At 36.4% G+C, this 12,600-nt stretch overlaps 1 protein-coding gene across 1 annotated transcript in view; it reads left to right on the top strand.

Annotated features, from left to right (window-relative positions):
• Positions 1-12,600, top strand: part of UNC13C (unc-13 homolog C) — a 706,632-nt gene that overhangs the window by 562,331 nt on the left and 131,701 nt on the right. The window contains exon 22 of the mRNA XM_060417920.1: positions 5,413-5,539. Coding sequence (XP_060273903.1) covers positions 5,413-5,539 — 127 coding nt within the window. The remainder of the gene's footprint in view (positions 1-5,412; positions 5,540-12,600) is intronic.

Raw genomic sequence — 12,600 nt, 5'->3', positions numbered from 1 at the left:
GTCTTTTAACCTTCTTACTAGCTTTGTCGGAGAAGGGAATGACAGCCCACTCCAGTGTTCTTGCCTGGGAAATCTCATAGACAGAGGAGCCCGGTGGGCTGCAGTCCACAGGGTCACAAAGAGTCAGACACGACTTAGCAACTGAGCATGCACTAGCTTTGAATGGTTGATTTACTACCTTTTCTGTATACTTGGGCTTCCCTTGTGGCTCAGCGGGTAAAGAATCCGCCTGCAATGCAGGAGACCTGGGTTCAAGGCCTGGGTTGGAAAGATACCTTGGAGAAAGGAAAGGCTACCCACTCTAGTTTTCTGGCCTGGAGAATTCCGTGGACTATATAGTCTATGGGCTCACAAAGAGTCAGACATGACTGAGCGACTTTCACTCACTCGCTCACTGCCTTTACCAAGGAGCTTTTTCTTTTCTGTAATCTTTCATGTTTCTCATTGTGGCCTTCGTTTTCACTTATAGAAGTCACTTTAACATTTCTTCTAAAGCTGGTTTGGTGGTACTGAACTTTTTGAGCTTGTCTCTAAAACTTGATTTCTCCATCAAATCTCAGTGACAGATTATCCTTGGTTGTAGGTTTTTCTCTTTTATTACTCTAGTTTCAACTGAAAATCAGCTCCTTGCCTTATGAGAGTTCCCTAATTTCTTTTCCCTTGCAGCTGTTAATATTTTCTCTTATATTCAATTTTTGCTGTTTGAATTACAGTGTGTCTTGGGGTGGTCCTCTTTGGGTAGATCCTGTCTGGGACTCTCTGTGCTTTCTGCCCTCGGAGGTCTGTTTCCTTTTCCAGGTTAGGGAAGTTTTCAGCTATTATATGATATCGTCACACATGTTCTCTGCTCCAGTCTCTCTCTTCTCCTTCTGGGCCCTCTGTTATATGAGTGTTAGTACATTTGATTTTATTCCAGAGATGTATTAAACCTCCCTCATTATTTTTATTCTTTTTTTTTCTGTTGAGCTTCAGTGATTTACACTGTTCTGTCTTCCAGCTCACTGATCTGTTTCTCTGTATCATTTAATCTACTATTGATTCCTTCCAGTGTATTTTTCATTTAGTTTGTGTATTCTTCATCTCTGTTAAACAGCTTTAACTTCTCACTCTGTTTTTCCATTCTTCTCCTGAGTTCTTTGATCATCTTTACAATTATTACTTGAACTCTTTTGCAGGTAGATTGCCTGTCTCCGCTTAGTTCTCTTTCTGGGGTTTTATCATGTTCCTTTGTTTTAACCCATGTTTCTCTGGCACCTCATTTTGTTGATTTGCTGTTTTTGTTTCTCTGTATCTAGGAGGTTATGTTTCCTGACTTTGGAGAAATGGCCTTTTGTAGGAGACATCCCGTCCATCAGCCCACTCCCCATTGGTCACCAGAGCTGCCTGCTCTAGGGTACCCTGTGTGGGCTGTGTGTGTGGATCCTTCTGTTGGGGAGGGTAGACTACTGGGGCAGGCTGGCATGCATGACTGGCTCCAGGTCCAGCTGTTTGCCCTGCCCAGCCTTGCACTGAGGCTGCTAGCTGCTGATTGTTGGGCTGGGTCATGGGGTGGCTGTTTTTCAGAATTCATAGGGTCCCTGGTACTAGAGCTGTCTCACTGGTAGGTGGAGTTGGGGTCCAGGATATCCTGGGTTGTCCACCTCACACATAGGTGAAACCAGGTCTTGGAGCTAGTGCTGACTGACTGGTGGGCAGAGCAGTCTAGTTGCAAGGTTCAGCAGTCCAGAATTGGTGTCAGACTGTTGATGGTTGTGGCCTGTTCCTGATACAGCTGGCTGTAGGGTCCTGAGTGTCCTGAAGCTTGTCTGAGCTCTCTAGTGAGTGGGGCTGGTGGGGAGAATGGCTGAAGAGCCCAAGATTTCTCAGAACTGGTGTTTACCTGATGCTGAGGTGAGGGGCCAACTGGTCCTGGGCTGGTGCTGGACTGCTGGGGGGGGGGGGGCGGCGTTGACCCTGCCATGGTGGGCTGCAGGACTCAAGTTAACCTTGGGCTGGCGTCTGCTCACTGGTAGATAGAGTGAGGCTCTGATCCTAAGGTTACAGCAGGCTTGCTGATGAAGGGGTGGGGGGAGGCAGGGCACCCGGAATTCTAGGGCTGGTGCCTGCCCACTGGTAGGTGAAGCTGTGTCTCGGGGTCTCTAGCTGCAGGACCCTGGGGGCCCTAGCATGCTGGTATGTGGGGTCAGGGCAATGTCCAGGGGTGGCTCTGGGCTCAGGGACTCTTAAGGAAGCCTGTCTGATGATGGGTGGGGCTGTAGTTGGCACTGGTGAGTCCCAGCACTGGTGCCCTTAGGCTAGTGGGTGGGGTGGGGCTGGGTTCCCCAGGCTAGCATGCTAAAGGGAGGGTTCAACAATATTGGTTGCTATCACTAACGTCCACATGGTACAAGGTGGTCCCCAAAGTTACTTTAGCCAGTGTCTCTGTCCCCAGGGTGAGCTCCAGTTGCCCCCCTGCTTCTACTGGAGACCCTCTAAGATCAGCTGGTAGGTCTTACCCAGGCTCCTTTCAAATCTTAGTTTCTTTCCTGAGTCTGTAAAATTTTGTGTGTGCCCTTTAAGAGAGGAGTCTATTTCTCATAACCCTCTGGGTCTTCCGAAAGTTAGCCCCACTGGTCTTCAAAGCCCAATGTTCAGGGGCTCATCCTGGCACAGGATCCCTGGGCTGGGGAACCTGATGTGGGGCTCAGATCCCTCATTCCTCAGGGAGAACCTCCGCAATTGTAATGATTGTTTGTGCATTGTCCACTCAGGGGCATGAAGCTTGACTGGACCATGATTCTGCCCTCCTACCTCCTGGTTGTGTTCCTTCTTTTTATCTGCAGTTGTAAAAGGTCATTTATGATAGATTTGGGTGTTCTTCATAAATAATTATTCTGTAAGTAGTTGTGATTTTGTTGTGCTGATGAGAGTTCAGCTCAGGGTGTTCCTCCTTTGTCATATCGGGAACTCTCTCATCTACATATGTTCTTAATATTTAAAGGATTAAAAAATAAAGTTATATATGAACTTTTTTGAATATGTATTCAAAATGAACATAATTTGAATATGTATATTATTAAAATGTAATTTAAAATAAACTATAAAAATTAAAAATTTAAATTGTTTTCCTGTTTTGGGGGATGTAATTCAAATATAGTTTTCAGAAAAGTATTTCCTTCTAAAATATACAAACATATGTATTAAAATGAGGACAAATGCAAGTTATTAGTTCATATAAATTTTTACATAAATCACTTGAATAAAGCTAAAATTTAATGAGTTAAATCTCATAAATCTAAATTTCAGACATAAAAATATTGACAATTCTAGAATTCAAAACCATCTAGTTGGCAGAAAACCAATATCAGGCTTCCTATATATATATGGAAAACTACATATATACAAACTTTGCAAGTAATATGAATCATTGATCATTCAAAATATCCCCCTAGCTAGTAGTAGATTTGCTTTGCATACTTCACTGATTCATGAGCATCTTCAAATGCATGAATTGGACCCAAAGAAAATGGGTGCTTAATGATAGTTTCATATGCAATAATCTACTGTATATATGCCACCTAGAGAAAGAACCTGGTGGGTTGATTAGTTTATCCTTTCTCTTACACAAATGCTTCCATAGCTTAAATTCCTTCCCATATACCAAATCTGTAACTATTTCTGTTGTTGACAATGGCAATCTGCAAACCTTGGTAGCATTTGGACACCATCACCTATAGTTTCTATAATAGAGAACAAAAGATATTCCAGTGTTCCTATGGGCTTTAGAGAGTATTAATCATAAAAGCAAGTGGTATTAGTCACAAAGACAGATGTTTAGAGTTATGGCTTGTTCTGTGGTAGTGCCAAATGTGGGATCGCCAGTGATAGAGGAGGCTACAAGCTATTTAATTTTTGAGTTTACATTTGGGATAAGTAGAATCCTCTTTATGTGTAGGCTGTTAGGGCAAGAGTCTTCCCTTATCTGGGCTTCAGGGTAGTAGTGCATTAAATTCCGACCTATAAATCTATCAAATACATGTTTCCTCTTACGGTATGGAGGGATACTAGACATCCAAAGGGAGAAGGATAAGGAGAGAACCAGCAATGAAGGGGGAAAGGGGGAAATAAATTTGGAGGAAACAGCAAAACATCACCTAATTCATAATCTTGCCTAGGACTTTGATCTATAGGTACTAATATATTACTCTTATTTCTGTGTATAAATGTATGTGTTCTCCCTCTCTGCATTTTTCTTGGTTCTGCAAATTGTCTTGAATTATTGTTTAAATAATTTGAGAATGTTCAGTTTAGGGTGGTGTTACCCCTTGCATTTATTATTGGGATTTAAGTCCCTCTAGAGTAAGGTTTTGAAAAGCAGGGATGCCCTCAGTTACTTTATAAGAATCTAATTTCTTCCACAAGTGCTTTTAGCCTGGAATATTAATTAAAGCATGTTCCTATTATAAATCAAAGCCCTTAGCTTGAAGGAGATTCACAGAACCTCAATTAGAAATTCTCAGAGGACACTTTCAACCTCCATATAGTTAGAGATATGTTGGGTTTGGTTGTGTCTATACTTAAAGACAGAATTGGCCAAAATTCATATTGAATAAAGATAAACGTGTCCAGTAACACTACTTTTGTCTCTATTTCCCAGTACTGTATGTCCAGATTGAAGTACTGTTTTAAACTACAGTTTTGAGCAAGAAATTTTTAAAAGTTACATTTAGAAAATATTGCTATATGGGAAAATAATCTTTTAAAAGTGTCGATATACATGTATGATAACTGATGCACTTTGCTGTATACCTGAAACCGACACAACATTGTAAATCAACTATACTCCAATAAGAATTTTAAAAAGAAAAGAAAATCATGCAGAAATGTCAGAAGAGTCACAGAGTACAAAATAATTTTAGCTTAACTTAAAAGGTGAAGAAAAAATCAGCTATCTTAGAAGTTAGATATATTTCTTCTCCTTAATTTTTTAAGTATTAAATATCCAGGCCAGAAATGTGATCTACTCATTCACATCTCCAGTATTAATTAGGAATTATGCCTCCTACTTTGGTTCATGTTTTATTCATACTTACAAGTTTTAATTCTTTCTGGCACTTTAGTATCAAGCTAAAAGTAGTCAAAATATGAAAGCTTGCAGATAAGTAGAAAAATGTTGGTATGTTATCACTCTAACTCAGCACAATGCTCACTTTTTCCAGGAAAGCACATTAGAACATTCACATTTCTACACAGGACCAAACAGATGATTTTTGCATTTTGTAAAATTTCAGGTTTGTCTTTAGCAATTCACTTTGCCTCAACCTCAGATATAATATTTTCTTCCTTTCTGAAATAGGAATAATAAAAGTAGACTGGAACACAGCATTGTTGGCAAACCACACATTATTAAATGTTTGATTTTATCTATTACAGAACATGAAAAGCAGAGGTTATGCAAGAGCACTGATTATATGAATTTGCATTTCAAAGTGAAATGGTTTTATAATGAATATGTGCGGGAACTTCCTGCCTTCAAGGATGCCGTTCCTGAATACTCCTTGTAAGTAGTGATTTTTTTCACCCCCAAGTTTATTCTCAATTCATAGTCCTATAAAATTACACCTGAATTATGCAGCCCTAAAATCTCTTCTCATAATCTTCATTTGAATGCAGACATTTCTGTTATGAAATTAGTGTTAAATGATTTGCATATCTTTAGGAAGCATATTTAATTGAATTGTAAGTATGTCTTTTATATTCAAGTCAAAGAGAAAGAAATACATTATGCATAACAGCTCACACGATGAAATGATTTCTTATAAAAGTGCTTGAACTTGGATTTTGTTAGGAAAATGAAGGGGGCTTGTATATTGATCTATATAATCCATATTTCTCTTTATTTCAAACCTAACCATGTCTTAGAAATTTATATTTCTAAAATAGAAGTCACTATTAAACAGGTAACATTGTCATAAGCATATTTCTATCAAATACAATTGTAATCACACAGTCAGATTTATAATACTGTGCATTTGATATTTGTCAGAATTCCATTTATTCTGTTGAAAGGGGTCTGCCATATACTAAGCACTGTGCCAAGTGTTGTAGGAAATGGAGAAAAAAATAAAGACCTCACCTTGAAAGGAGCTTATACTCAAGGAGACATGGACAAGAACAAAAATCATGATAAAACAAGACAAATTGAAATTAAGTATTAATTCAAGTAGTATAAGCAAAATGCAGTGCAGTCTCACAAAAGTGATCTATTACAGTGACTCTACACAGTATTTATGAATAAGGTAACATTTACATAGACTTTGAAAGGTTGGTCAGGTTATAACAAGAAAAGGAAATAAAAGTTCTGAGGGTAATTATGGAAGAAGGAACACATGGGCTGTGGCCCATGGGAAATAGTTTAATTTCAGTGAAGAACACAACATTTTTACAAAATTAGTAGAAAGTAATGTAGGAAAAGTGCTTCTGACTAAATTAGATAAATACAGTGAAGCTTTTGCTACTTTCATTAGGCATTGTGGAAGTTGGAAGAGGCAAAGAATGGAAGGGGTAGAGAAGAGATTTAGAAGGTAGTGAGTAATGTAATGATAAGATTAGAACACCCATTTATATAACTTTTCTCATAGAAGTTTATAAGTTAGAATGAGATACCAAGAGAAGTAAGAAGTTTACACATAATAGTGTGACTGTAGTAAAGTGTAAAGGAGAAAGATGTGTGGGAGATAAATTTCAAAGATAGAATTTACAGAATTTGTCAGCTAAATACACTTGAGGATAGAAGAAAGAGTTAAAGATGCGTACAAGTGTCTAAGTGTTGGTGACATCGTTGGCTGGGAATAGGGAAATAAAAAGGAGAGCTATTTGCCAGAGACTTCTGCTTCTGGCTCTGTCTGAACTAACTATAATCAGACTAACATGCTCACTGAAGACAAACTATAAAAGCTGAATAAATTAAACAGCATCAGAGAGCAATCAAGGCAAGTCACTAAGGATTAAGGCACTAAGGCAAATTAAGGATTGAGTTACTAAGGTCCCTGAGAAAAGAAATGCATTGAGGTGAACCCTGTGTTTGTTGCAGTTTCTCCCCAGTCCTCTCCAGCTACATGAATTTACCAATTTGCCATACCAGTCATGGTGGTCAAACAGAGAACAGTAACCCAGAGTTTACAGTGATCTCCATGGGCTAGAGAAACAAACACTGGTGTTCAGGGCTATAAAGGCTGCTTGGTCTTATGGGACCAAGATCTCAGAACAAAGGGGACTACAGAGAAGTAAGTACAACATGTTGTATGCAGTTTCATTTTGAGGTGTTCTCTGATTCTTAATCTGCCCTTGTGTGGAGAGTGAGGCAGAAATTGAGTAGAATGCAAGCACTATGAGATTAAAAAAACTATGTAGAGACTTCAACATTCTCACAATGTTGGGGAGACAAAAATCAGAAGGTAAGGCTTTCTAAGAAAGAAGAAGCACTATAAACATCCCAGTTTTTCAGGTGAGATCCCTGAAGGACTCTGTTCTAAAAATAAGGACAAACTGGAAATAGACCAGCCTAAAACCTAGCCTTTCCTGGATCTTGGTGATCTTCCTACATTCTATCTACAAGCAGAAACTTAGATCCACTCTGAAGGAAATAATAAACCAAAGGTTCTACAATATTTCATAGACAATGTACAATATTTAAAAGGTTAAAGATTGCCAGACAATAGGACCAAATGACTAGAATCCAAGAGAAAAAGAGATATTAGCCTTATCAGACAGAGTTTGATATGTCCTTCAAATTGTGGGAGGACTTCAACAGTAAAAAAAGAACCTATAAGAAAAATAAATTGGACATCATAGAACTGAAAAAGGAAAAGTTAGGAATGTAATAGATGGATCTAATGGCAGAATATACATAGCAGAGGGCCTAAAATAACTGAGCCATAGAAACAAAAAATACAAATATAGAAAAAAAAATAATACAGGGATATATGGGGCAAATTATAAAAAGGTCTGGTGCACAATGAATTGGGTCCCCAAAAAAGAAGAGAGAAAGAATAAATAGTATTTGAGCAGTGTGTGAAAAGATACTAGGTGTGGATTTTGCAAAACTGATGAAAAGTTTGAAACTAAAGTTCAAGAATTTCTATAAATCCTAAGAAGGATAAATGCAAGGAAAACCACCTGCAGGAACATCATAGAAAACTGCTTAAAATCAAAAAGAAGTAAAACTTAAGTGCACTGAGGTCAAGGAAGGGAAGACACTGCCTTCAAAAGAGCAGCAGTAATACAATTGACTGATTATTCAACAGAAGTGACTGAAACCTGAACGCAATGCAATGATATGTTCAAGTGCTGAAAGAGAGCAGTTAGAATTCTCCAGGCGTCAAATATATACTCCAAAAATAAAGGAAAATGAAAGCATTTATACAATATAACAGGATCTTCCCAACCCAGGAATAGAACCCAGGTCTTCCTTACTGTAGCCAGAATCTTTACCAACTGAGCTACAAGGGAGGCCCAGCTAAAAACCCAAGAAAACTCATTTCCAGGAGACTCTCATCAAAAATATACTCTAAGCCTTCAAGACAGAGGAAAATGACTCAAGGTAAGAATTACAGTTAATAAAGAATTAAAAGTATTAGGGAAGATGAACCAATTAGTACATTTAAAGCACATTAGCAATATAAAATTTTAAAAATCTGTAGAATAAAATATGCATAGAATTAAAATAGAGGACAAAAATAGCATGAAAATATAGACGAGTGATAGACTGAGTTAATATAAGGTTCTCAAATTGTTTAGAAGGTGTAAATACTCATTTTAAAAAGCTTTTACTATGTCTTGAGTGTGTGTGTCATAATGCTTGGCATCAAATAAGATCATGGGAGGCGGGGAGAGAGTAAAACAAAACTACTTAAAAGGCAAAAAATAAGAAAGAAAGGAATGAAGAGCAAGTAGGAAACTGGGGGTGGGGATGAAAGATGATAGATTTTAAATATAATGTATCAGAAAATTAAGTGTAAACTATAAGTGCAAGTAGATTAATATTCTAGCCAACAAGTATTATTCTATTAGATAAAATAGTAAAACCCAAAATATCTTTCTTATAATTTATTCACCTAAAACATGAGAGTCTAGAAATGTTAAAGGATGAAAAAATAATTGAAAGCAAAATTATGCAGCTATATTATTAAAAACAAAGATTTTAAGGTAAACACTTTGAGAGAAATTTTTCGTGATAATTAGGGAACAATTCAACAAAAAGATGTTTCATTGCCAGTGGAAAGATATTGCATGTTCTTGGATTGGAAGAATTAATATTGTTAAATGGCCATAGTATCCAAAGCAATCTACAGATTTAATGTGATCCCCATCAAATTACCCATGACATTTTTCACAGAACTAGAGCAAACAATCCTAAAATTTATATCTCACTATGAAAGACCCCGAATTGCCAAAACAATTCTGAGGAAAAAGAACAAAACTGGAGGAATAACCCTCCCAGACTACAGACAATACTACAAAGTAACAGCAGTCAAAACAGCATGTTACTGGCACAAAAACAGATATATCGATTAATGGAGCAGAATAGAGAGCCCAGAAATAAACCCACACAACCTATAATCAATTAATCTTCAGCAAAGGTGGCAAAAATATACAAAATATACAGTCTCTTTAGCAAGTGATGTTGAGAAAGCTGGACAGCTACATGTGTATCAATGAAGTTAGAACATACCCTCACAGTATGTTCAAATATGACACCATAAAACTCCTGTAAGAGAACACAGGCAAACATTCTCTGACATAAATCCTATCAGTGTTTTTTATTAGGTTAGTCTCCTAAGGCAATAGAATTGAAAATGAAAATAAACAAATGGTACCAAATCAAACAAGCTTTTGCACAGCAAAAGAAGCCACAAACAAAATGAAAAGACAACCTATGGAATGGGAGAGACTATTTGCAAACAGCATGATGAACAAGGGATTAAATTCAAAAATACAAAAACAGTTCACATGACTCAACAACAACAAGAAGAACAATCCAATCAAATAATGTGCAGAACAAATAAGTAAATATCATTTTTCTATTTGTTCAAGCTTAAAAAAATTGGGCAGAAGACCAAGAGAGTTCCCCAGAGACATACAGATGGTCAATAGGCACATGGAAAGATGCTCAACAAAACTAACTAGAGGAATGCAAATCAAAACTACTGAGATATCACCTCACACAGGTCAGAATGGCCAACATCAAAAAGTCTACAAATTAACAAATGCTGAGAAGGTGTTGAGAAAAGGGATCCCTCCTACAGTTGGTGGGAATGTACATTGGTTCAGCCACTATGGAAAACAGTATGGGGGTTCCCTAAAAAGCTAAAGCAATCTCACTCCTAGGCATATATCTGGAAAAAACTAACTTGAAAAGATACATGCACCTTCAAATTTATAGCAACAATATTTACAATAGGCAAGTCATGGAAGCAACCTAAATATCCATTGACAGATGAATGGATAAAGAAAATGTGGATCAAATATACAATGGAATATTACTTATCCATAAAAAGAATGGAATATTGCCATTTGCAGCAACATGAATGGACCTAGAGGTTATCATACTAAGTAAGTCAGAGAAAAATACCATATGATATCAAATTTATGAAATAAGAAATATGATACAAATGAACTGATTTACGAAACAAATACTCACTCATAGACACAGAAAGCAATCTTATGGTTACCAAAGGCGTAAGGTGGGATAGAATAAATTAGGAGACTGAGGATTAACAGATACAAACTACTGTATATAAAATAGATAAACCAGGCCCTACTGTTTAGCACAGGAACTATAATCAGTACCCCATACACACCAAAGTGGAAAAGAACATCAAAAAGAATATATAATGTAATATATACAACTAACTCACTTTCTTGTACACCGGGAACTAACACAACATTTTAAATCAACTGTACTTCAATTAAAATTTTTCAAAAATAAAGTTTAAAAAGATATATCATTTTTCAATATGTATGTATTAAGTGACATGTCAGCAAAATATATAAAGCAAAAATTGTCAGAAATAAAATGAAAAATAAAATCTACAATCCTATTTGAAGATTATAATTCTTTCAGAAACTGAAGAATCAGACAAAAATGTCATTAATAAAGACATTTCAAAAGCATGAATAAAACACTTATCTACCCAGATATATCTATCTGCTCATCCAGAGTTTCCACAAATTTTCATAGATATCATTTACACACACACACATACACACACACACAGAATACCTATCTATAATTTATAATTAACCAGCAGTGAGAAAATACACATTTTTAACAGACACATATGGTGCACTTACCGAAACAGACTATCTGTTAGACCCCAAAGAAAATATAATGAATTTTAAAAGCTTAGAAAATATAATGTATGTTCTTGGATCACAGATAGGAAATTAAGCAGATACTCTAGATTATTCATATGTCAAAAAATAAACCACAGTGTAAATTATACAGTATTTTTAACTAATGATAAAATATAGCATGTCAAAACTTGTGGATTATAGCTAAAACAGGAAATAGAGGGAAATTTATGGCTCTGATTCTATACAAAGAAAGGAAAAACTATAAAATCAGTGATGTAAGTTATCAGAAGAAATATTTAAAATCAAGAGAAAATAGAAAAAGAAAATATCAACATGACCTGGGATAAAAATAAAGTAGAAAGTTTTATGTGCTCAGTCCTGTCCAAGTCTTTGCAACCCTATGGGCTGAATGAAGCCTGTCAGATTGCTCTGTCCATTGAATTTTCCAGGCAAGAATACTTGAGTGGGTTGCCATTTCTTACCCCATGGGATCTTCCTAACCCAGGGATCAAACGTACATCTCTCCTGTCTTCTGCTTTGGCAGGCAGATTCTTTACCACTGTGCCACCTGGAATTAAAAAGCCAAGTGTGTTTTTGAGAAGATGATAAAAATCCAAGAAACCTTAGCAAGGGCAGTGCAAAGAAAAAAAAAGTCACAAATCACCATTATCAGGAAAAGATATCACAAAAGATCCTACAAAGATAAAAAATTATTAAGAGAGCATTTATGGTAGGCCATTTAAAAGTTAGACAAAATGTATAAATTCCTTTAAAACTAAAATCAAGCTAGCATAACAAAAAACATAAAATCTGAATGGGTCTGTAAGTATTTTAAAATTTGAATCCTTAATTAAAGCTCATGTCATAATTAAAACTCCATGCCCAGATGGCTCCAAATGGAATTCTTCCAAATGTTTAAGAAAGAATATCACCAATGTAACACAAACTGTTCCAGAGAAGGTAGGAATACTTCTCAAACCATTTTTAAGGCCAACATATCCCAACTACTAAAACTCATTGAGAACACAGCAAACAAGAATAATTACAGGCCAATTTCTCTCTGAACATAGTTAAAAAAATAAATGAAATATTAGCTACATTAGCTATTATTTTCTCCCATTCAGAAGGCTGTCTTTTCACCTTGCTTATATTTTCCTTTTTTGTGCAGAAGCTTTTAATTTTAATTAGATCCCATTTGTTTATTTTTGCTTTTATTTCCAGCATTCTGGGAGGTGGATCATAGAGGATCCTGCTGTGATTTAT

Source organism: Ovis aries, chromosome 7, assembly GCF_016772045.2.
Source record: "Ovis aries strain OAR_USU_Benz2616 breed Rambouillet chromosome 7, ARS-UI_Ramb_v3.0, whole genome shotgun sequence".
NCBI classification, from domain to species: Eukaryota; Metazoa; Chordata; class Mammalia; order Artiodactyla; family Bovidae; genus Ovis; species Ovis aries.
This window is presented reverse-complemented; position numbering and strand designations above follow the sequence as displayed.